The sequence below is a fragment of the Leptonychotes weddellii genome, chromosome 8 (assembly GCF_054177405.1).
Source record: "Leptonychotes weddellii isolate Sample4059 chromosome 8, ASM5417740v2, whole genome shotgun sequence".
In the NCBI taxonomy this organism is placed as follows: Eukaryota; Metazoa; Chordata; class Mammalia; order Carnivora; family Phocidae; genus Leptonychotes; species Leptonychotes weddellii.
This window is the reverse complement of record NC_138376.1, coordinates 84,749,842-84,775,527: the sequence shown is the minus strand read 5'-3', so window position 1 is coordinate 84,775,527 and position 25,686 is coordinate 84,749,842. Positions and strand designations below refer to the sequence as shown.

General features: G+C 40.1%; 2 protein-coding genes and 1 long non-coding RNA gene across 10 annotated transcripts in view; 1 reads left to right on the top strand and 2 right to left on the bottom strand.

Annotated features, from left to right (window-relative positions):
* LOC145723078 (uncharacterized) overlaps positions 1-21,553 on the bottom strand; it is a 92,373-nt gene extending 70,820 nt beyond the window's left edge. For all 3 annotated transcript variants that reach the window (XR_014147899.1, XR_014147900.1, XM_081828822.1), the window contains exon 1: positions 21,173-21,553. Coding sequence is in view for 1 of the 3 variants with exons in the window: in XM_081828822.1 (XP_081684948.1) it covers positions 21,173-21,409 (237 nt within the window). In the remaining 2 variants the exon portion in view is untranslated. The remainder of the gene's footprint in view (positions 1-21,172) is intronic.
* LOC145723079 (uncharacterized) lies at positions 4,622-15,208 on the bottom strand. Its single transcript, XR_014147901.1, has 2 exons — positions 13,077-15,208; positions 4,622-12,852 (listed from the first exon to the last, which is right to left on the bottom strand). It is a non-coding gene; the product is annotated as an uncharacterized LOC145723079 (long non-coding RNA).
* Positions 21,543-25,686, top strand: part of REV3L (REV3 like, DNA directed polymerase zeta catalytic subunit) — a 182,132-nt gene continuing 177,988 nt past the window's right edge. For 5 of the 6 annotated variants that reach the window (XR_014147898.1, XM_081828813.1, XM_081828814.1 and 2 more), the window contains exon 1: positions 21,543-22,138. Coding sequence is in view for 4 of the 6 variants with exons in the window: in XM_081828813.1 (XP_081684939.1) it covers positions 22,000-22,138 (139 nt within the window). In the remaining 2 variants the exon portion in view is untranslated. The remainder of the gene's footprint in view (positions 22,139-25,686) is intronic. The other variant, XM_081828815.1, reaches the window with a different exon arrangement.

Below are 25,686 nucleotides of genomic sequence, written 5' to 3'. Positions count from 1 at the left end.
TATTTGTTCTATTTTTGCATATGTTCAAAATTTTTTATAATAAAAAGATTAAAAAAAAACCCTTCAGATGTAAATTTCAAAATTCCCAAAGGATTAACCTAGGGGAAAACTGGGAGGCAATATAAAAACCCTTAATAAGAAGTAAAAACTTGAATTTTTAAAAAAAATTATTTTTTTTAAAAAGTTTAATTTTTTTTTTTAAAGTTTAATTTTTAATTGCAACCATTATATAGACAGCAAACCAGCCATCAAAATGTTGAAAACATTTCAAATAATGGACCTATTTTAAAGCCTCCAAAATCTCATGTCACTGTTGTTTGTAATTAAGAATATCTTTTAAATGCCTACGTTAGGACATTTTTAAAAATCCATTGCAATTAATATAAAAAAGGAAAATTAAATTCAGATTTTAGCATCTCTTTTAACCACATTTATCTCTTTAAAATGTAGCTTAATACAAATCTATTAGACTTCCTAAGATATAATTAAATTCAGAGTTAAAACATTTACTCTTTAGATATCTATAGTTAACTAATAAATTTTCTGTAATATCCTTTCATATCTTTTATAAACAAAATATTTTAAAGACGTACAATGGCATGATGTAAAAGAGCAATAATTATAGTAGACAAAATAATAAATGAAATATGATATGCCTTCTGCTATATACCTATGAGTTTTACAGAATAATCATTACAACAGATGTCCTTAGAGAACAAAAGAGAATGAGAAAGTATACAGGTTGAGGAAGGCGTGGAAGATATATTCTGTTATCTTCTACTATGTGGTCTCTCACTGCACTATTCTTTAAATAAAAAAAGGGCTCCACAAGGGCAGGTCCTGTTTCAAATTCCCCTTACCCTTCTGACTAGAGAATAATGTGTTTGTGTACGATATGATTACACCAGACAAGGCTGCGAACACATGTGACTTACTGAATGATGCTATTCTGCTTCCTTTTAAAGATAAAGAATGCATTTAAGTCGATTGTGTATGAGACTCTAGTAATTCCTTGGAAGGCTCCATTCGAACAGAGAATAATATTACCCTATTTTCAAACATTAAGAACATAGCCATTTCTGGGGTTTTCATTTTCTTTCCAGAAACTATGAATTAATACTTTCATTTATTTTGAAAGAGAAAAATATGACACATGTAATTACTTCAAAATAGTTTTAATTTTTCTTTGTATAAGCAAAACATCCCCATAAAATATTTACTTTAAAAAATGTTTATATACAAATAACTGTATAAGATAGAAAAAAAAACTAAAAACACACAACCACCAACACAACAGCTCCTAACAGTAGGCCAGATCTCATGAAAACAAGCTGCTTACATTCCCAGAACCACAATCCTCTGGGTGGAATCTTGTTCTGTTTAACTCACTGGGTGGCGGAGCCCAGAGGAATTAACTCAAACTATGAAAATCCCAAAGCATGGTCACCTATGGGGAAATGAGGAGACAGATATGACTTGAGCATGGTAATTATTTTCTTGTAGTAAAAGTAAAGAAAACAACCTTACATGGTAAAGGTTTTGTGGGCTCCAACATCAACAGGTAGCTGATTGTACATATATTTACCAAACATAGCATTTGTTAGCTATGGTGGAAAACATACTATGTGTGCTTGCCATTTGGCTTTAAAATAATATTCTCCAGAGCACTCCCATTTATTGATTATAGATGCATGTAAGTGGTATTTAAAATAATAAAACATTACCAACATTTGAGGGTTTACTGTGTATCGGACATACTGTTCTAAGTACTTCATATGGTTTGTTTCACCTAATCCCCACAATAACCCTATGAGGTAAGAACTATTATTATTCCTACTTAACAAAGAGCTTAAGGCATAGGGAAGTTAAAGATCACACAAATAGAAAGCAGAACCAGGTGCCTTGTCTGCAGAGCTCCTGCTTTTAATTTAGCTCCAGTGCTATAATGTGAAATTGGATTTTAAACCCCATTATCACACAGAACTATTCTAAGATTGTAGATTCCGTTTCTTTGTGAACTTCCACCTCTTAATACCATTCTGACTCACTGTTTACCTTCTGCCTCCCGATTCACCTTCTGGTTTCACCTGCCTCCCTATACAACCTGGACCCCCAGTCATTTCAATTATACCCCAAACTCCTGCCCTGACCTCTCCTACTGAAGTCAAACCAAGGTGGTCGCCTGCACCAGCAATCTCTGTTACTACTACTGCTTCCCAGCAGTGAAACATCACAGCTGATTTAATCCAAGAAAAAGTCATGCTTCCTGTTGTGAAGAGGCCTTCACTGCTGCTCAGCAATCCTTTCTTTGACACTTCGCAGCATCCATAGCAGCTGTTCCCAACTTCTTCCAGGATTAAACCAAGCACACCCACCTATTCCTTTGTAGATTATCTTACTATGGATTTACTTAAAATCCATCCAAAGTAGTGTTGCCAGATAAAATACAGGATGCCCAGTTAAATCTGAGTTTCAAATAAACAAACGATCATATTTTAGTATAAGTATGTCCCAAATATTGCATTATAGAAATATCTAAATGCCATTTAAAATAAGAAAAGTCCCCAGCAAACTATGTACTGAGACCCTACCAAATATTGTACAGAATATACTTAATACTAAAAATGTATTCATTGTGTACCTGAATTTTACTGGGCATCTTGCATTTTAATTTGCTAAATCTAATCCAATCAAATTCCCTTACTTTTCATTCCCAGAAGCACCCTTCCTTTTTTTTTTTACGATTTTTTTTTTAAGATTTTATTTATTTATTTGACAGAGAGAGACACAGCGAGAGAGGGAACACAAGCAGGGTGAGTGGGAGAGGGAGAAGCAGGCCTCCCGCGGAGCAGGGAGCCCGATGTGGGGCTCGATCCCAGGACCCTGGGATCATGACCTGAGCCGAAGGCAGACGCTTAATGACTGAGCCACCCAGGCGCCCCCATCCTTCCTTGTTTTAAAGGTTAATTCTCTGAGCTATGGTACTGATCTTTCTCCTTGGTTCACTTTCTTTTTCATTCTACATATTCCTTCCATTCTACTTTCAAGCATACTCAGGTCATCCCTACTACAGTATGAATGATCCCAATTCTATATCCCTCCATGAGCCCACCCATGCCCTTTGCTGTGTCACTTTGCAATTTCTCTACAAAGATAAATTCTATTTCCCACCCCTTGAATCTGAACTTAGCCACATAACCTGATCTGGTCAACAGAATGAAGCAGAAGTGCTGGTGTGTCAGTTTGGAGTCAAGGATTCAAGGGGCCTTGTATGTTTCTGCTTGTCCTCTTAAAATTCTTCTTCCATCTCCATGAGAAGGGTATGCCTAGATAAGCCAGACAGGAGGAGGATGACATGTGAAAGAGAGTCCAACATGGAACAAAGCTCCTGAGTAGGCTTGTAGATGCACAGGCAGCCCCCACTGAGATCAGCCAACCCTCAGACACAAGCTATAATAATAACTGCAGCCTTTTTTTTTTTTAAGATTTTATTTATTTGAGAGAGAGAGCAAGGGCGAGAGTGAGAAAGAGAGAGAGAGAGAGCGCCCAAGCAGGGGGAGTAGCGGCGGGGGGGGGCGGGAGGCAGGCTCCCTGCTGAGCAGGGAGCCCGATGTGGGGCTCGATCCCAGGACCCTGAGATCATGACCTGAGCCAAAGGCAGATGCCAACTGAGCCACCCAGGCACCCCAATAACTGCAGTCTTAAGCCACTGAGTTTTCCAGTGTTCGTTATGCAGCAAAAGCTAACTGAAATATCTACCCTGAAAAAGCTCTTCTTGACCTTACTATACTTACTTTCTTGCACTCCCAAACTGCTGCAAAAAGTACCCTTTCTTTTTTTTTTTGGCTGTGTTTTCTTACCACTTATTCTTGTTATCTGTATCACTTCTCTTAATTGACAGCAAAACCTCCTAATGGGCACTCCTATAGCTGTGACTCTGTCCTTATCTACCTTGGCCTCTGTATAGCACCTGACACTGTAGAGCGCCTGATACCTGTTAAATTTCCCCCTCCCTGATTGTACTGCACTGGTCTCAATTTCTTTGATTGTTTCATCTATTTCAGGGGCTCATCTTCTCTCTTCTACTCTTGGAGTTTATTCATTCCCCCAATAGCAATTATCATATATTTGACTCACATCTTTATCTCCACCCTAAATCTCCCTTCTAAGCTCTAGTTGGATGGGTTCTCAAATTCAGTGTGTATTAGAATCACCCAGAGGGCATACTAATGTTCAGATTGTTAGGGCCCTACTGCTTGAGTTTCATATTCAGTAAGTCTGGAGTGAAGCCTGAGAATTTACATTATTAACAAGTTCTCAGGTGATGCTGATGCGTAACTTTGAGAACCACTATTGTAGTTTCGTATTTCCTACTACCTAAGAGTCTCCACTGGTTATCAAACATTGCACAAGTGATTCAAACACTGCATACAGGGTCAATTAGGGTGTTTTTGTTTGTTTGTTTTGTTTTTAATTGTAAGCCCTAGGAACCAATTTGGGCTAGCTAAAGCAAAACCAAGAATTTATTAGGGAGCTCGCAGAATCAATGTGAAGGCTGGTGAACCATGCTCCAAATAAGGAAAACAGAAAACAGACTACTTGATAATAGGAGCATTACCTCTAAATCTGAAAAAGTAAACAGTGTTTCTTGTGTTCCTGAGTCCCTCTGTTCAAGATTCAATTCCAAGGATGCCTGGGTGGCTCTGTCAGTTGAGTGTCCCACTCTTCATTTCGGCTGGGGTCATGATTTCAGGGTCCTGGGATCAAGCTGGGTGTCCAGCTCCATGCTCAGCGAGGAGTCTGCTTGAGGATTCTCTCTCCCTCTCCTTCTGTCCCTCCCCCCACTTACTCACTCTCTCTCTCTCTCAAAAAAAAAAAAAAGATTCAATTCCAAATGAGAGTCCCCTACCCATTCTTTAGTTGAGGGCAGGGATAGAAAGGACTATAGTGGAAGCAGCCACCAATGATTGTTCTTCTTTCATATGGTCTTCGTTCAGGCCCTCACAATCAAGCAGGTGGATTACTACAACAACCTCTTAACCGGTTTTCTTGCCCCTAATCTAACCTCCAATTCATTCTCCACATACTCTTCAGTTATCTTTTTAAAACACATGTCATTTTCTTCTTTGCCTTGTCTGGTAGTGTACCTGTCTTATCTTGTTTTAAGTAATAAATTGCTTTTCTTTATGTGCAAGTGGATGGGATACCTTCGCCTTAACAGACTCATAAAATGGAAAAGTAGTTTTATAAGGTAGGAAATACATCTCATTGTTAAATCAGGACCTAATCCTTAGTAATCAGGCAAAGGTCAGAACTGGTCCCAAAATAGAGACCCCTCTAGGAGTCTTTAAGAGATCAATGTCTCACTAGATTGAAAACCCCGCATGACAAGGACCTAGTCCTCATTGCATCACTAGCACCTTGCTCAAAGCAGGCACTTAATGAAATGAATAAAGTCTTCATCCCCAGGCCTTCCCTACCTTAGATTACTGTAATAGTCTCCTAACTGATTTCCTGGTCTGCAGTCTCTGCTGCCTATCTCCTCACTACCAACTCCTTCCTGTATACCACTGTTAAATCAAGCCAGTTATCATTTCCTGCTCAAAACCTTCTGACTCCCCAGTATATGTTTGCCAATTCTAAATTCTCCGTACTCAAAGCCTTCAATAATCTGGTTCCAACCAGTTTTTTAAGGCTTTCTTCCATTTCTACTTATACTGTCAACCAATCTAGGTAAGATTTTTAAATATAACTTACTTTTTCTGTTCCTATTGCTTTGGTTCTACTTTTTGGAATGCCTTTCTCCCATGGTGTTTATCCTACCCTACCTTCAAGTTTGTTAACTTAACCTGTCAGTATTCTCAATTTATTTAAATCCGTGGCCCACCATCCCAGGTTCTTTTGGTCATGTCCCCTTGTACCCTATATCCCTAACTTCGTGGTTAGACATCTTTCTGTTTGAAGCTTTTGGGTGCCTGGGTGGCTCAGTCAGTTAAGGGTCTGACTCTTGATCTCAGCTTAGGTCTTGAGCTCAGGTCTTGATCTCAGGGTTGTGAGTTCAAGCCTCCCATTGGGTTCCATGCTGGGCATGGAGCCTACTGAAAGAAGAAAAAAGAAAAGAAAAGAAGAAAAGAAATCTATTTGAAGTTTTTGTTAATTGATGTCTTGCATTTATACATATTTCATAAGAGTTGAACACATACTATCTTAAATTATCACTATATACTTGTTTATTTGTCCCACCAGATTTTAAGAGCTTTCTATCACTTATTAATCTTCTATATTCCTCCAGAAACTACTCTGGTGGTTTACACATAGTACTGATGAATGAAATCTGTTGAACAGATGAATAAATGGATGTTTATAATATGAGGTTAGTCTTTGGGACTGGTCTCCTTGAGGCAGCAGCCAGTGGCTGTGCTAGTAATTCCAGAACTGCTAGAATCAAAGGGTTTAAATCTTGGCAGCTTGGAAGTAGAAGGTGAGTCTAAACCAAGATGATTAGATTGAGCACAGAGGCCAGTGCCAAGAAGCCAAAAATAAGCATCAAGTAAAAAGATCCAAAGCCCAAACCTGAGACGAAGTGTAGAACAAAGGGTTTGGAATCAGGCAAAGACACAGTAGAAGCAACAGTAGCTTAATAATAGGTTGATGGGGATCTGGAATGGTGGACTTCTTTTAGGGGCTTGTGCATACCATTTCCAGGATCAAAATGAGTGGTTTATTAGTAAAACAGAGTTGCCTAAGAGTCAGAAGTTGGGTGGGCAGCAAAGAAATACATGGAAATAAATTTATAACAGCAAATATAGTGAAATATAAACAGACCTGCTTTGAGAGGTAGATTTCATTTGAGTTCCATTTTCTTATGCTCTGCCATCTTAATTTGTTTCACATATTTGCATAAATTCACATCCAAGTTCTAATGCAGTTTTTTGATTCCTCCATATTATGGATAAAGAAAAACATATTTTAAGAGAGATAATATCATAGTACCCAAACCAAACACAAAAACTCAGAATTTGGTTTTGCTATATTTTTTAGACTTTCAAACTACCAATCAATAAAGCTACAATAAGAACACTATACCTAATAACCAATGATTTTTTTTTTCTACATTAACTGTTTATAGACCAGAAAATTCTAAGAATTTTTTACAACGGTTTTTTTGCCTTTTTTTTTTTTTTTAACTTAAAACAGGGGCACCTGGGTGGCTTAGTCAGTTAAGCATCCAACTCTTGATTTCAGCTCAGGTCATGATCTCAGGGTTGTGAGACTGGCCCGTGTCAGGGCCCACTATGGGCTTCCCGCTCAAGAGCACAGAGTCTGCTTGTCCCTCTCCCTCTGCTCCTCCCCCAGCTTGCACATGCGCACACTGCATGCATGTTCTCTCGCTCTCTTGCTCTCTCAAATAAATAAAATCTTTTAAAAAAATAAAAAACTTAAGATGTAAAACAAAAAAAATCCTATTTATATAAAATGCATATTTTATTATTGAGAGCGCTACAAAGTTTAATTCCTACAGCTACCTTTCCCTATAAAGCATTTGTTTGCTTTCAGTCTGTGAGGTTGGGTTGAGCAGCTCTCTGCCACACACAGTATTTCCTTGTACTAATTAGCAGCAAGCATTGTGGCAAAGACTAATGTCCACATGAAAAGCACAGCAAAATTCACTTTAAATCCTATTGTAAATGTGCAATAGTCCTTTGCATGATTTGTACAATAAATTTTGTTATTTTGAATTAAATGATGAATAAAGTACACTTTTCAAGCCTGTATTATTCTTCCTAATATTACTGAGAGGAGGATAAACTCCCATATTAGTTCTTTGGAAAGTTAATATATTTTGGCAGGCAACATAAAAGAATAGGAAGATCACTTATCAAGGAGCTAGGTGACCTTGATCCTACCTATTCTATGGGGTCTTAGGTAAGTTATGTATTCTTTCTAAGTCTCACTATCCTTATCATAAAACATAAAGACTTGAATTATTTCAGTGGTTCTTGCAAGGAAGACTGCACCGGGATTGCCTGTGGACATTTTATTTTGACTTGGTAGATGTGAGAAGGGAGGGCCTGGGTAACTGCAGCTTTACACTTCAGAAGTGATTCTGATGCATAGTACTGGTTAAAAACCAATGGTCTAAATAATTTCTTGAGTCTTTTGCAATTCTAAAAGTCTACTTTTTATATCCAATCAATGGAATTTTAATAGCTTCTAGCTTTCATCATTAGTCTCTTCTTGTAATGAATAAATGTATTTTAGGAAATAGGGAAGCTGCCTCTAAATTATGAATAGCTTACAGGTACTGAGTGCTCACCAGTTCTAAGGCATTAACTCATTTAATACATGTAATTCAATCCTCACAACAACACTGAGGTGGGTACTAGTATTATCATCTATATATCACAGATGGGAAAACTGAGGCACAGAGAGTAATTTTCCCAAAGTTACGGAGCAGGTAAGTAGGGAAACTGGGTATAGAGCCTACACTCTTCACCAGTATGCTACTGCCATTCAATATAAAGGACCTACACCCGCAAACAGCACCCTGCACTTCTCCCTACCCAAGTAGCACTGCTTTCTCTGTTACTTTAGGAAAAAAGAAGCGTCTGTTTTTAGAAAATTTGTAGAATCTGAAATCTGGAAGGGGGAAGTTGGGAAAGGCAAGAATGAAATGACTCAAGGGAGGTGAGCCTAAGTCCCCAGACCCTGAGTTACAACAACTAGAGACTACTTAGATTCACAAAAGCCTTGCTAAAAAGGGTAATCATCCCTACGAGTGATTTGCCTTCAGTTCTCACTTCATTCCATAATGTCTGAGACATGTTCTTTTTGACTGACCAAATATTAATTTAAAAAACATTAGAAATTTACTTTATTGGGTGAACTAGACCCAAAACGATAAAGTTAAAACAGGAAAGTAGGCACAAAAGCTATGTTAGAGACTCAAAGAGAGGGTAATGACATTTGAAATTATTCAGCCTACTACTAATTTTGGGTATACAAAGGAGAATTTATAACAAGTGTACCCTGGCATATGGAGTAGAGTCTAGAGCAATATAAGGATAACCTTCCCTTCCCAACAATATGGACAGAGTGACCTAACTGGTCTGTGGTCCTGATTGGACAATGTGAAATGCCAACCTACACAGCAGTGCTATTTTTTCTAACTGGGCGCACTCAGCAATCTGGATACAGGTACCCAGTTAGAGCTGGTGTTTTGCCAGGTTAGTGACAGCAGGGCAAGCAGGGCAAAGGTGATGTGGTTCTGGCAAGAGAGTGGTAAATAATTTAAAATACAATGCAGCAAAAGATCAAAGGAAGTAAAGGCAGGAGAAGGATGATAGGGAGAAAAAAACAGAAGTCTGGATTGGAGGTCGCACGTCAGAGAAGGACGAGAGACTGACATAGAGGAAGAGCACTGGAGACATCAGGGAACTGAGAATGATGTACTGGGAGGAACTGAGGGAGAGAGCTGGGATGCATGTTGTGGCCAGAGAATGTGAAGTCTGCAATTAGAGGTGAAACAGATTGGGTGTATGACAGGATCCCAGGTATGGCAACAGAAACGAGCAGCCCAAGATCAGTGGGGATGAGATGTCAAGGAACTTCGAGGGTGGTATTCTGTCTACTTTGGTGATGGATTCACTCAGGATAAGGGTAGCAGTAAGGAAAACAGGAAGACTGTAAGCCATGTGTCAATCTTTAATAATTTAAGTCTTGAAAGACTTAAAGATTATTTATTTATTTATTTATTTGACACAGAGAGAGAGATCACAAGTAGGCAGACAGGCAGGCAGAGGGAGAGGGAGAAGCAGGCTTCCCACTGAGCGAGCCCGATGTGGGGCTCGATTCCAGGACCCCGAGACCATGACCCGAGCTGAAGACAGAAGCCCAACCGACTGAGCCACCCAGGCGCCCCTCCCTTCATTCTTAAGACTCATCTTTGTTCCACTTTTTTGACTTGGTAAGAACCTGTGTTTCATATTTTCAACTTAGGGCTAGCTTAGTATTTTGCTAACGTTGAATAGGTAATGAAATTATTGCTAATTCAGGCAAGAAAAATCTCAGCTCCCCACTCTCATAAATTGCTAAAAATAAATGTTTAAAAAATAAATTACAACTCAGTTGCCCCAGTTCTGATTTGAAAACATCTGGTGAGACCCTAGGTACAGGTTCCCACTACTTTTTTTTTTTTTTAAGTATAAAAAATACATGTACAAAGGTTTCTTATAATCTTGAAAGAACAGGGTGGCATGCTATTTACTGACAGGCTGACCTTTACACAAAGAACCTCCACCTTCAACAAGCTGAAATTATTGTTACTGATGCCTTGAGAATATCATTGCCTCAGAAAGCAGCATGTTTTGTCCAAGTCACACAGAAGTAGCTAGATAGACACCATTTGGTGACCAAATGGTGCAATGTAGAGGGCAGGGAAAAATTATTTCTACATACCAACCATATGCCTGATACTATGCAAGGAAGGAAAGGAAATGTCAAATATGATTCCTAATGTCAAGAAGATTACAATTTATTCGTTAATTACATAATACTTGAGCCCAGAGCCATGTCTTACATTTTTAAAAAAATTACAGCATCTAACATAGGACTTTATAGATATCAATAAGAAGTTAATAACAAATTAAAACAATACAAAATGTTTAGAACTAAGTAATAAAACACACATTTAACATAGGTGACTGAGAGAAGAGGTAACAGTTGAGCTAGTGTCATTGTAATCCATGAAAAAATCTTGTTCCTATTCTGTTTTGAGCAGGTACTGACACAGGAAGGTCCCTATTCCTACTTATTGAAATCTTTAGGGAAGAAAGAAACTGGGTCAGCTTTTCCTACAGGTAGAAATTGGAAGGTCAGGCTTATCCTATGCTGGGGCATCAGGAGTGGCTGAGTCCTTACTTGCATCTTTTCCCAGATGGCCAAGGAAACTAGCCTTGAGCAATAGCTCTTTTAAGTATGCAAAACTATTGACCAACCTGTTATTGAAACCCTTTCCCTCTTGGATTCTTTGATCTTATATTGATATCCTTTCATTCATTTATCAAAAAATTATTGAGCACCTACTATATACCAGTAATCTGTTCCTATCTTTTTACTTCTGATTTCTTTACTACTCTTCATTCTCTACCCTATCACTCCCAATCACCTTTACTCAGCCCTCAGCTCTATTCTTCTCTCTCTCTCTCTCTCTCTATATATATATTTGTATATATATATATATATATATATATATATATATATAATCTTATCCTTCAAAAAAGTACATCAGTCCGCTGAGGTTCATGTAGCCTTTAGGCTAGTATCTCCCAACCAGCATATCCTACACATACAGATAGGAGGTTACAGTGTCTGTAAGGTCTTAAACTTCCTGCTACTGCTATGCCTCATTGATCATCCCTTCTCAGTCTTTCCTGCCGGCACTTCTTCCTCTAGGGAGTATTAGGTTTTGAAAATTTGTCTTTTCTTGAATCTGTCTTTTCACTCTACATTCTTACAATTTCAGCTCCCTCTCCCTATCAATCTCCAAGCTTAATTTAATTTCTTTCTATTCTTGCTCTTTCTATACTTCAGGTCTTCACGGAGTCTGTTGCCCTAACTTTAGATAATTCCTCTTCTTCCTTAAATTTTAAAGTCTATTCCTTAAGAAGTCTTTGTTCCTTTCCCTAAACTAGATTAGACAGCTCTGCCATGTGACATTATTGCACCCTGTCCTTTTCTTTTGAAGCATTCATCATCTCATATGATCGGTTTAATGGTTGTCTTGTCCAACAGACCAGGGGTAAACAATAGCCCATGGGTCAAATCCAGCCCCACTGCAGTTCTATTGGAACCTAAACACACTCTCTTATTTATGATTGTTGATGATTGCTTTTGCATTTCAATGGCAAAGTTGAGTAGTTGTGAGAGGCCATATAGCCTGAAAACCCCAAATATTTATTATCTGTCCCCCTAGTTTGCCAAATGCTGCATTAGACTATAAGCACCATGAAGATTGAAATCATGCCTGGTGTTCTCATTTCTATATTCCCAGCACCTAGAGTAATGCCTGACACGTAAGTATTTCTGGACTAATTGTATTTCAATCTCAAGCTTTAACCCACCTTGTCAGTGAAACAAATGAGATCACATTAATTGGGCTGTGTTTCTAACGTTATAATCACTGCTTATCCAGATAGTGATTGTAGTATTCTAGTCCAAGGGGGAAATAGAATTAACCAAGTAATAAACAAATGAATAGATTATTACAACCAGAGGTAAGTGCTATGGAAAAAAGGAACACTGTACAATTAGAATATGTAACAGAAAACCATAATCAAATATAAAGTTTGGGAAGACTTCCCGGAGGAAGTGGTCTTTGACCTGAAATCTAAAGAGTGAACTAAGTGGGCAAATGAGGTGGAGAGAAGGAACATGGCATGTCCCAGGAATTGATGCTCTTGTCAAATAATAAACTATAAAGTAAGTTCCTTGAAAAGTTAAGGGTAGGATCCAAAATGGAGCAAATGCTCAGTGGGATATTTATTATAATGTAAAATTTAAAACACTCTATTGTCGGCCTACTGTGGGAAAGTGGTAAACTGTCGTATGTCCATAGCACAGTATATTCTGCATCTATTAAAATAATGGGTATGAAAAATTTTGATTTGTATGGAAAATGCTTCTATAATGTAAAGTAAAAAAAGTGGGACATTGCTTCCACTAAGTAATATATTCATAGAAAAATGTTCTAGAAGAAAAATGGACTAAAATGTTAATTATAACTGCCTCTGGGTGGGATTGAATATATTTTCTTTATGGTTTTCCGTATTTCCTATGCTATGCATTTAAAACCTTTAAGACGGGCGCCTGGGTGGCTCAGTTGGTTAAGCGACTGCCTTCGGCTCAGGTCATGATCCTGGAGTCCCTGGATCGAGTCCCGCATCGGGCTCCCTGCTCAGCAGGGAGTCTGCTTCTCCCTCTGACCCTCCCCACTCTCATGTGCTCTCTCTCATTCTCTCTCTCTCAAATAAAAAAAAAAAAAAAAAATCTTTAAAAAAAATAAAATAAAATAAAACCTTTAAGACTGGAAAAATACATTTTACTGAGAAAATAAATGTAAGTGTTGATTTGTATCTACACATTTGAGAATAGTCTTTCCTGAACCCTGGAATGAGGATATAAAATGAGGATCAAAACTCAGGAGAGTTCACTGTCAATAACAAAGATTATTAGTGGAAGTTTTCCTGGAATGTGATTTAAACTGTAGATATAAAAGTGCAGTGGGGACATTGGGGCCAGGGAATACTACCCTGAGATATGCTGCTCTATATGACACCTTGCTTCTGAGATTCTGTATCTTGATTATTCAAATTGGGAACTTAATCTAACCTTACTCCACGTGTTTGGTCTCTTCCTGCCTAGCCATAATCCATCAGAAATGCTCTGGTTTCAATTCTGGATATATAATTTAAATGAGGGTCCTGGAGAGCTCATGCATCAGCTCTAATATTACTTTATTCTGAAAGCTTCTCTTATTTTTTGTTCCTCAAACATCATCTTTAATTTATAGGCCCATTGGCCTTTCCCTTAAAACTATTACTGCTAATTTATGGAAGTGGGTGAGTTGAGAGTTGTTTTTAAAAAGTTTTGCTTCTTCCTGTAACTGAAATAAAAAGATAAGAACAGAAATTCTCACCACAATGATTGATTTGACTTCCCTTTAGTTTTAAAAAAAGAAATAAAACCCCATTCTTTTGGTTAAAATATACTTAATCATCATTCAGGCAATACATATTTGTGTGCCTATCTTACACCCAGGCAGGTGCTATGAATCCATTGGGGGAAACCTGCATGAAGTCTTTTGAGAGTGCATAGTTGATAGCAATTGCTTCCAGAGTTCACCATATAGGGCTTCCAAATCCCTTGGGGGAGGGGTGGGGTGGGGAATGAGTTTCTTTTCCATCATGGTTTCATAGAGGCAACACAGTGGATGAAGGGCTGAGTAAAAATTTCCTTTGGACTAGATTAGGGCTTTTAAACCTTGGCACTATTGACATTTTGGGTCAGATAATTCTCTCTGTTATGGGGGCTGTCCTATGCATTATAAGATATTTAGCTGCATTCCTGGATTCTTACCTACTTGATATAGGTAGCAGTCCTTCAGATGTGATAATCAAAAATGTCTCCAGACATTTTACCAAATGTCCCCTGGGGGTGGGAAAGACAAATAATTTACCTTGACTTCCACTGAATTTACTAGAAAACAAACAAAAGCAACCAAATAATTGAATAAGAAAGAAAATACAGGGGCGCCTGGGTGGCTCAGTCGGTTAAGCGTCTGCCTTCTGCTCAGGTCATGATTCCAGTGTCCGGGGATTGAGCCCCGCATCGGGTTCCCTGCTCTGCGGGAGGCCTGCTTCTCCCTCTCCCACTCCCCCTGCTTGTGTTCCCTCTCTTGCTGTGTCTCTCTCTGTCAAATAAATAAATAAAATCTTCAAAAAAAAAAGGAAAGAAAATACAAATTTTGCCAGATCACTATGCCCTTCTGCTTATTCCCTAGATTAGAAATAAATGGAAAGACACTGACAGGACAGTCCATTTCCTACAACAGAAATGACTAGCATATAGACCCTACTCAGAAGATTCTCTACAGTAAAGAAGTAAAAGTAATAGATGTGGAGTTAGAAGGCTTAGGTTCTTGCTAAATAGCTTCACTTCTTTGGGCCTCAGTTTCCTGATCTATAAAACGGAGGTGTAGCGGGAAAGCAGTAGTGAGGTTTGTAAATAGATCTTTTAATTTTTTAATTCAATAAACATTGAAGATATAGTCTAGCCACTATACATGGGGCTAGTATATAAAAGATAAAAAGACAGGGTCCTTTCCTTCAAGGAGATTATATTCTATTACAATGACAAACTACAACTACAATAATCTAAGAGTTATAATAGAAGCATGTACCAAAAAAAGTGGGAGCCTGGAAAGAACACCTAAATTTGTTTGGGGAAGTCAGGGAGACTTTTACAAGGGAAATGGCATTTTAACTAAAACTTGAGAGATGAATAAAAATTTTGGCAGGAGACAAGAAGAGGGAAGATATTCCAGTTAGAAAGGCAAAGGCAGAGAAATCTGATGCTTAAAAAAAAAAAAAAAAAGGTATATTTAAGGAACTGTAAGTACTCCAGTGGTGCTAAAGGATATATAAAAAAGGTGAAATGAGGGGCGCCTGGGTGGCTCAGTCGTTAAGCGTCTGCCTTCGGCTCAGGTCATGATCCCAGGGTCCTGGGATCGAGCCCCACATCGGGCTCCCTGCTCGGCCGAGAGCCTGCTTCTCCCTCTCCCACTCCCCCTGCTTGTGTTCCCTCTCTCGCTATGTCTCTCTCTGTCAAATCAATAAATAAAAAAAATAAAAATAAAAAAAAAGGTGAAATGACTATTCTATTGTAGTTGATAATTTAAAATTTATGTGATAGACCACCCTTGTCGTGGTGTAGAAAGTAAGTCTGGAGGGGAATGAACCAAGAGGCCAATAAGTGACTACTGCAATAGTCTACCTAAAGGTAGTGAAAGCCTACAGAAGGTCAATTATGTGGGCAGGAATGGGGAATATTCAGAGAAAGAATGGGCAAGGCTTCAAGTCAGAATGTTGGAGCAATTATATAGCTAAGACTTACTGAGCACTCTCTGTATGTGTGCAATAGTTCATTTAATTCATATAAGAAGCCTAATAGGGATGGAAAACAGTCCAATTTGCTAAAAATTAATTTGCCAAAGAATTAGGTAGTTAAATTTACCAAATACTTGTTTTATAGAAAATCCACCTTAAATTTATTTAACAAACATATTCTCTGGTAAAATTACTTTTTACTGAATTGGCTTTTGGTAGAAGGACTTACAGCCTAAGATAATATACACTTATCCTCATTTTGTTGAGGAAAAAACTGAGGTTCAGCATTAGCAAAGGCAAGGCCAGGTCTATAGAGCTAGAGCTTTTAATCTCTACATAGCGAATACCAGTGTAGGGATAAAGAAAACAAATGATCTAGAATATCTTGTTTCAGCTCTAATGTGTTATGATGTTAATATACTTAAATCAAGAACCAAAACTTAAAAAAGAGATACAATGAAACTAAGTTCAAAATCTATTAAGAGTACCACAGCTTTTTATGGCAACTTCCTCAATTTTTCTTGAGGGCATTTTAAATTTTTCTCCCTTCAGCCAATTGATGAAGATAATGACAGTGAGATAGTTCTCTTTACTTTTCTGTAGTTCTCTACTTTTTTTCTTAACTACCAGAAATTGCCATCTATCTGGAGTCAACTGCCATTTATATCCATGTGACACATAAAACCCACTGATAACTTTTAAACTTTCATCCCAAATATTTATTTCATCACCAATGCAGATAGTATTATTTTTCTGACAATGGGAAAAAGGTCACCATAATTCTGTTCTCTCAGGTATGAGACTTCTGAAATCTTTTAAACTCAACTATATTTTTCCCTGCCTGAGAATCACTAGCAAAAACCTTGCTTGGATCTGTAATGACCATGGTTCCCAGCCGGAGACAGTGGAATGCACTCCAGGAGTTCAGTGGAGAGTAGTAACTCCTCTTGGGGGGGCATTTTTGTCAGAGTTGCATGTAGTGCCCAGGGGCCAGGGATGTTAAATATGCTGTACAATGTAGACTTGTTTCACCTAACACATCAGAAGCCCTTGAGAAACACTGAGCTCAGGGTCAACTTCATGGGCATGCAAACTGTGCAGTTCTACAGGGCACAGTGCTTGGTTTAGTGTTCTGCAGTCACCATTTTAAAAATCTTCATACTTTTATGTTTGAACGTCTGTTTTATAAATGAAGTCCGGTGGTACAATGGATCTTACATTCAAGCAGAGGAGGCAATGTGTGCATCTTTTCTTTCTTGCCACCCTCTTTGCATATAGTCTTCATGGTGTGTCATAAACACAGGATTCTGATGGATCTATGGATCTAGGAACTCAAGGAGTCACAGTGATGAGACAAGGCAAGCATATTACATCAATGGTTGATTTAGTGGACCATTCCAAAAGGCTACACTCTCCATTTGAACCAGAACTTGCTTCAGATGCAAAAGGAAAGCAATGGCATCCTAAAAAATACAAGTGACAGAAGAACCCCATCATACCTTTCTTACTAGTGTGCATTACTTCCCCGTATTACCATTTATACTGAAAATGATGACAGAGAAGGAAGGGGAAAGGTAAGGCAACCCATGGTTCCCTTTCCTTTCAGTCCTTCCATACTCAAATTGGTAGGATGTGTGCATATCAAGAAGGGAAATAAAAACAGTTGAGTTGGTTCTGTATAGCATTTACACTGTTCTGATAAGCACAAAATGCATATGCATGTATAAACTAGGAAATATGAATTGTGTAATTTTGGTGATTCTATGTATGAGTTAAATGCTTTTATATTTGCATTTATAAATGGCATTGCACAAAATAAAGATGAATGGTAAAATTCATTCTAATAATTTAAAATTCTAATTTTTCTTTACTTAGAATGACATTAAAAAGCAAATAAAAAACATCATTACAAGTCAAGGGAGGAATGACAGAAGAAAGAAAAAGCTTTATATTTTAGTAAGTATAATGATACTTTTTTCTTCCTTTTTGAACAAGGGGCCCCACATTTTTCATTTTGCTCTGGGCTCAGCAAATTATGTAGCTGGCCATGACTGAGCTAGTTTAAGCAGAAAGGGATTAAAGGACAGTATTTAGTTCACAGTTCTCTGAGAGAACCAGGCTTGGATAATACACTGCTATAAACAACACCCAGGAAAAACTAAACCAGGAAGAACACTCATCCCACATCACAGGGCTATTCTAGTGGAAACTCATCCCAACACCACCTGCTGGTCAGCACCTATACTTTAAAAATGGATGCGAGAACTCTTTTCCAGCTACCCAGAAGAACCAAGTATCTCCACCATGGTGTTTGCCGGAAAATCCCATCTCCCTGAGTGTGGCTGAGGCATCATGTTGTTCACCTTCACACATATGTCTTGAATGGGTGCATCTGATTGCTGGAAACTAGGTCAAATGTACTGATATGCTGAAGCTAGCTGCTGATTGTTAGCATCTTTTCCAACTAATTCCACATTCAGTGAAGTCATTTTGGTAGCTTGGGAGTAATCACACCCCGAAGATTGGCCAAAGCTACAAATCAGAGTTTTTCCCTTCCCCAGCCATTAGTAAACATTTACCAGCACACCATCATCTAGCTGCAAGCAGCACTCTAGCTGCAAGGGAGTCTAGAAACTGTAGTTTTTAATTTTCTAGCTTCTAAAGTTTAGAAAATCAAGCTAAAAGGGGGCTGGATGAGTGTTGGGTAAGCCATCTTATAAAACCTGCTGAAAGATTATGGTAGCCATTGCCTTCTGTTCTAGATTATAAATTGCTAATAGGCAAATACTGACAGACATACAACAGTATTGGTACAGAAGGTTTGGCAGGTTTTTACTAAAAGCATGACATGATGAGTATAGGTCAGGGGACTAGAAGAGATAAATGTCAGTTGAGATGACTAAAATACATTTTTATGATGCTAGACTATAAACTTTGTAAGTAAGAACAGGGACCATGTCTGTTTTGTCTCACTGTATCTCAAATCACCCAGCAAACAGAAGCTACTCAACAGTAACAACAATACAAAAAGAAATACTTAAGGATAGAGAGAGTTCAATTTTGGCATTTCTCTTATTCTGTGTAGATAAGACAATTCCAAATGATTTTATTTACTCCTTTTAGATGAGTTAAACCTCTGGATGTCAATAGTTCATGATGATACTTTCACATATGTTATCTCATTTGAGTCTGTACCATTCCTGAGAAGTTAAAACAGGAATTACTATCCATTTCATAGATGAGGAAACAAACTCCAAAAAGTGATCTTTCCAAACTCATTCAGCTAGTAAATGACGGTTTAAAATTTTCATTTCCCGACTTAAAATTCCAGAACTCTTTCTTACTCACACATTGGATAGTGATTAATTAGGGAAGTATTCTCAGGTTTTCAATTCAAGCATCAGCTTAAACTCAATTACATGCAATGGACAAAACATCCTTATTTCATGCTGCAAATGTTTTTCTTCAAGAGTGAACATTCTTTCCTTGGCGTTTTGGAAAGACTTGAATTGTGGTTGCAATTGCCTTTTCTTAGTCAATGATGTTGATTCAAGAGGTAGGGGGAAGGAAACCCTTTTCTAGAAATAGTTAATGCATGAATTTGATACTTTTACCTTTTTCTAGTTAGGAATAGTATAATTTAAATATTATGTATGTACTTGAATTATAATATAGTACAGGCACTCTTGATTTTATATTACTTTAGAATCATGAGTAGTGGGTGAGGTTGCTAAGACAGATTTCCAGGCCTCATCCCTAAAGATGTGACTTAGTAAGAGCCAAAATATTAAATTTTTTTAATTAAATATTTTATTTATTTATTCATGAGAGTCAGAGAGAGAGAGAGAGAGAGGCAGAGGCAGAGGGAGAAGCAGGCTCCCTGCCTAGCAGGAAGACCGATGCAGGACTCAATCCCAGGACCCTGGGATCATGACCTGAGCCGAAGGCAGACGTCCAACCATCTGAACCACCCAGGTGCCCCCAAAATATTAAATTTTAAAACTCCAGTGCCATAGACTATTATGAGAATCACTGGTGTCATGCATCTGACATTCAGCTTGTACAAAAATATTTATTTTACGAGAAAATGCATTTTAGCACAGTAATGCTATTTTTAAATCACTTCCATAGGCTTCTAAAACTTAAAGAGATTTGCCTTTTAAAAATATTAGGTAATTTCCTGTATATTAGAAATCTTGCTACCTATGTTTATTATAATCATGCTCTGAGGTTGAAAACTGCAGACTAATTTACTGTAGTAATCAGCCTCAAATCCCTTGGAGCATAAATTATTGGCATTATATGTTATGGAATTTATAGACAGCTTCTTAACAGTGATCTGTCCCTTTGAACCTTTTGATTTTCCTATTTGAAGAACCAAAATGGTTCAAAATGAGGATCTCTCACAGCACTTAAAATACATGGCAACCTACTAACCATTAAAATACACCTGTATCATATGTAAGTGTGAATGATCTCTAATTAGGGCAGGCTGAAAATGAGTGTCAAAAGTCCTTTATTCAGTGTCATACTTCGAACTTGAAACCATGGTTTCTGCCTCCTACTGCTTAAATCTTTTTGTTGGGATGAAACCCTTCTGGTTTTGTTAAGTGAAACTCTCGTTCCACGGAGGAGAAAACTAAGGTCCGAAGAAACCAAATTATTTGTCCAAGGTCACACCCAGTATTAGTGACCAAGTCAGACAAAAACCCCTCGGTTCCAATATGATGGCCAACCCAGCTGCTTCTGTTACCTTTTTTTTTTTCCGATTTCATAACTGCACCCCTGTCTATACCCCCCTTTTTGGATAAAGTTGTTTTGTTTAACAGTCCTTCCCTACCTCCTTTTGCTTTTATGCCTTTGGGTAGTAAAACCTTAAACAGATAGTTGATGAATAACACTGGGTGTCCACATCTAATGCGGTGACTTTCACGGGCCTTTTTCTTTGGCCGAACATTTCTCTGAAAGGCTCTTTAATCTTGGATTCTGCCGGGGGAGGGAGAGGGGGAGGGAGAAGGGGAGGGAGGTCACTGAGCGCGGACAAGTCCTTACATGTACACGCGCGCGCCCGGAACGCAGCCTGCGGGGCCAAAGAGGAAACCAAGGAAGGATCTATTAGGGCGGGAGAAAAACACCGCGGTGGGAAATCCCTGGGCACTGGATCTGCCAACCCCCGGCAAAGCTAAGCAGAGCGGAGCGTGAACAAACCCCTTTAGGTGGCCAGGCGCAAACACCGCAGCACCGCGTAAACGGATGGGGCGCGGCGGCTCCAGCCGCACCAGCGGGAGGGAGCGCCCTGGCGGCCCTTTTATAGGCCGGAGCCCGCGCTCGCGCGCCCCCGCCCCTCGCACCGCCCCCGGGCCAAGCGCAGAGCCGCGGCGTTACCTGAGAAGGGCCGGCTGCATCCGCGCTCGGCCCCGCCCGTTCCGCCGCCCGCCCTCCCGCGAGGCCGCGGCGGCACGAGATCTGCGCCTTGCCTTCCTCCTCCCGCGGGCGGGTTTTCTTACCTTGTAAAAAGCCGTCTCCGCGGCTGCCCCCCGCCTCCTCCGCAGGATGTGAAATGGCGGTCGGCTAGGCGAGCGTGAGCACCGCAGCTCCCGCTTATCACGCCTCGCCGCCAAAACGGCCCCGAACACTTGCGGCCCCCCTCCCGCAAGCCCCTCGGAGCCCATCCATGACATCGGCGCTCCGCCGCCCCCCTCCGCTGCCCCCACCCAGGTGGCCGTGCCCACCAGCCGAGTCATCGATTCCCCGCGCCAGTCGTGGGCCCAGCTTTCCACCAGCTTCCTCCCTCGCTGCGAGCCCCGGGAGCGGGGGAGAAAACACCTTCTCGGCCCCCGCCCGGGTGTCCCGCTCGGGTGCCCGCCCCGCTCCCTCCCTTTCCCGCCGCGTCCCCTCCCCCAACTACTCACCGCCCTCCCTTCGCCACACACACAACCCCCTTCTCCCCTCCCCCAGTGGTTGCGTCCGTGACATCATCATCATGGCAACAAGAGCTGCAGCCTGGGACCGAGGAGCCCGTGTGATTCCCGGCGGCGGCGGCAGCGGCAGTGGCGGCAGCACCAGCACCGACGAAAGCGCCAGGGCTTCTCTCCTATTGCCCCTCGCCGGGTGCTCCTGAGGAGGCGGCGGCAGCAGTGCCAACACCGCCCCGCCCGCCGCCGCTGCTCACGGTTTCTGTGTGTGTGAGGGGAGGGGGCCGAGCCGAAGAGGGGAGGGGGCGCCGCCGCTGCTGTGGGGCCGTCGCCGCGGAAGGAGCCGCCGCCGCCGCCGCCGCTGCTGCTGCTGCCAGATCGCTCGTGAAGAGGAGGCGGTGGCGGCGGCGGCGGCGAACATGTTTTCAGTGAGGATAGTGACTGCCGACTACTACATGGCCAGCCCGCTGCAGGGGCTGGATATCTGCCAATCCCCCCTCACCCAGGCCCCTGTCAAGAAGGTGCCGGTGGTGCGAGTCTTCGGAGCGACCCCAGCAGGTAAGCGGGCGCGGGGCGCGGGCTGGAGCCGGCGGGGCGCCGGGGCTGCCCTCCCCGCCGCGCGCACGCCGCCGGCCCTCGGTGTATCGCTGCCGCCTGTTCCCTTCCCTCCGCCCTTCTCGCCTTTCCCCCGGTGCGTGACAAGAGGCGCAAAAATGAGGGTCCGCGCGAGCGCTGCGCCGCCTCCTCCCCGGGGAGGGAGGCGGCGGGCGCCGAGTGTTTCCAGTGCGTGCGGCGGCCGGGAGCCGGATCCGGACTCCCTGTCTCGGGCCGGGGGGAAGCGAGCGCCCGCCAACAGCGCTCTGGCCCAGCAGGATGGGCCAGGTGACCGCGCCATGTCCTCCCTGAACGGGTTCACAGGGCCCCGCTCTGAGGTCTGTCGCTGGTGGGACTGCGGACACCCCCGTGCGTCTCCCAAGTGCCCTTTCTGGAAATGGCTTTAAGAGGAGTGAGGAAGTGTCAGCTCTCTGTATTCAGTCTCTCCTCGCCGCCTCTCGCCCGCGCTTTCCTCTGCCCCTTCCGGAGATGCCGCGGGCTGAAGAGTGGCGCCTGGGGCCAAATAATCTTTCGCATTGAAGTGACCATGTGGTTCTGTGAGTGCAGGTCGTGACTCCTTAGAGTTTAAGCCTCAGAGTCTGGGGTCTGGGCAGCATCCTCAGGTGCATTGCTTTGAGGGAAACGTGGATCCTTGCGAGTAGAAAATGCGTGTGTGCTGCCCAACGTAAAACATCCCACTCAATTACGTGAATTTCTTAAGAACCGCAGCTAAACTCAGCAACACAAACATTTAGAAATGCCCCTATGCTGAGTTGTGGTATTGCATTTTAAATACACGTATCTTTAAAATAAAAACTGATGAACGAGTAGGGTGGGGAGACAGCAGTGACAGAAGCTACATTCTCAAAAGCTCTTAGGGGTTTGTGATAATATAAACAGGTAGTGGCCAGATTTACAAGGTTTTAAATTGTTGTGATTTTCGACATGCTTTGAACTACCTACATGAAATAATGGAGCTGCCTCCTAGAAAGGGATGCTCTTACCTCTAGCTATGTATTGCCCTATGGGATTTTAGATAGCATTTCCCACTTGATGCTCCTTGCCCTAATCACTTCATCTTATTACTGTTTCCGTGGACTACCAAGATAACACTTTCTCAAATACAAGCACTCATTTTCAAGCAGTTTTCTTTTAATGTGAATTCTCTTTGTTAAAAATTTCAGTGTTGTTAGTGAGATTTGTATTCCTTTTTAAAATAATGAAAACGATTTTGATGATAGGGGCCTGATAAAATGGGGACTTTGAGTGCTGTTCATTTGGTGAAAGTATAACACCTGAAACTTTGGAGGCTGGAAAATAGAGGCAATGAAGTTCTGAAGGATAGATTTTCTGCCCTTTTAAATGTATTGGTGCTTTGTTTCTAATTGGAATTTCAGTGTAAAATACTGTTTGTTCTCACTTCAAGTACAGAGGAAGAATAAGATAGTGACGTTTATATAGCTCTTTTCAGCCAGATTTCTGAATTATAAAGTGACATGCTAATAGGATATATTGTGGCATTTCTATGTATTAAAGTTTGTATGATTTGGATTACTTTTCTGCGCATAGTTGTTTGTTTTTTTCCCCTCTACACAAGTCATTGTGTAGATGTTGGATATCATCCAATATCCCTGGATGATTTTCAAGCTGTGTTATAGTAGTTTTGTTTGTGGAATAGGTGAATTTCACTGTGAGCTAGCAGTAATTCTATAACGTGAGAAAATACTCTTTAAAAGGTAAAGATGATGAGGTACTTTTGTGTTTTTCAATATAAAAAAGACACAGGACTATTCGATGATAAATATTTTTTCCCTTCTGGACATCTTACAATAGATTAACAGCCCCCCGTTAAAAAAACTTCGAAAAATATACTTTGAAATGTATAATGTAAATGAATGTGGATGACTTTTTTGTACATATATCGAAGGATATAAAAGTTGATACAAAGAAACTGAAACTTAAGGAGTATCAAATTGAATTTACTATAAATATAGTTCTCCATTTTACACATAAAACTTCTGTTTTTTCAACAGGTGAAAAAATTTGAAGTCACTGGCATACATTTAGAGTTTATAGCCTTCAGAAATCAAGCCAACATTTTTAACATGTTAGAAACTCCCAGTAAAATTAGTATTAATGAAACGTAAACAAAAACTACAATTATCTGCTCCTGAATTCTCTCCCCAAAGACATCTAGTCCAGTTCACCCATTAAAATAAAACTTGAAAATAATTAATATAAAAGGTCAATCTGACTTAGTAAAACTCTGAATGATAGAATTTTTAATGAAGACCGTTTTATTGTTTGGAAATACAAACTATGTTTATATATTTACTAATTAGTAAAACAATGAAAAATAGTAACATGATAAATCTGTGTTACATAGAGTACCATAAATTTAAGCCTTTCATATAAATTTAAGCCTTTCACATATAGTAGTTAATTTTGGAAGCCCTTAATTATCTTGATTTGGAGAAAAGCTGTTTTTAAACTGAGTTTGCTTTATAAATGAGTCCTGAAAAATAAGCAGAAAAAATTGTTTCCCAAATAAAGAGGGCATTTTATATTTGTATTATAAATTCTGAACTGATTGGTTTCTTACATTTTTACTAGTTCAGTTTTTCTATTCAAAAAGGTATTTTTCTGCTTTAGAAAACAGTCCGGTTGACTTCTGATTGTCCTGTGTTTTGAGGGCATATCTTGAGTAATTTAAGAAATAAATTGTCTTAGGTTTAAAAGCTCTCCTATCTTGAGTTGGTGAAATTTGAAAAGGTATTAAAGAAAGTGGCATATTCAAATTTGAATGGTAAATCCTGACTCATTTAATCCCTTGCCGACTGAGGATATTGATTACTGAATCACTTAATTTTTCTTCATGTGAGTGATGGAATTATTTTTAAAACCAGAAAACCTCTTCTGCTTTTCTTCACTCCTTTAAAAATGTCTTGAACGTTGTTTTGATATAACAATGTACTGAGCAATGTAACAACGTTTCAGTAACTTGTTTTAATGGAGAGAAGCAAGGTTATAAATAACTAAAGCAGAGGGCTGTGTTTTTTCACTTAGATTTGAATACAGGTGTGACTGCTCTGGGAATTCACTTCAAATAAAATCCTAAGGCTTCATTGTGAAGACCTGACTCTGGTGGATCTGGGAACCTGTCCGGTTTCCACATCCCAACTCTTGCTTAGTTGCTTGATGTAACTCACTTCATGTTCAGTTTAGAAAGCTCTCAGTTTTCTCAGCACCAGGTTAAACAGAATTATCCTCTCAAAAAGCTTCCCTGCTGAGATGCAGAGTAGGAGTAAATAGAAGAGTGTGAGTGAGATGTTCACACAGCAAGTAATTAACAAAGTAGGCCAAACAGACTATAGAGTGAGCTGCTTGTCTTTGAGATTACTCTAAGGAACTCTGCCACTCCCCCCTCTAGTCTTCCTCCAGGTAGTAAAAATTTTAGTAGATTGTTCTAGGTGCTAACTGTTAAACATGAAATCAAGTTTTTCAACATAAGA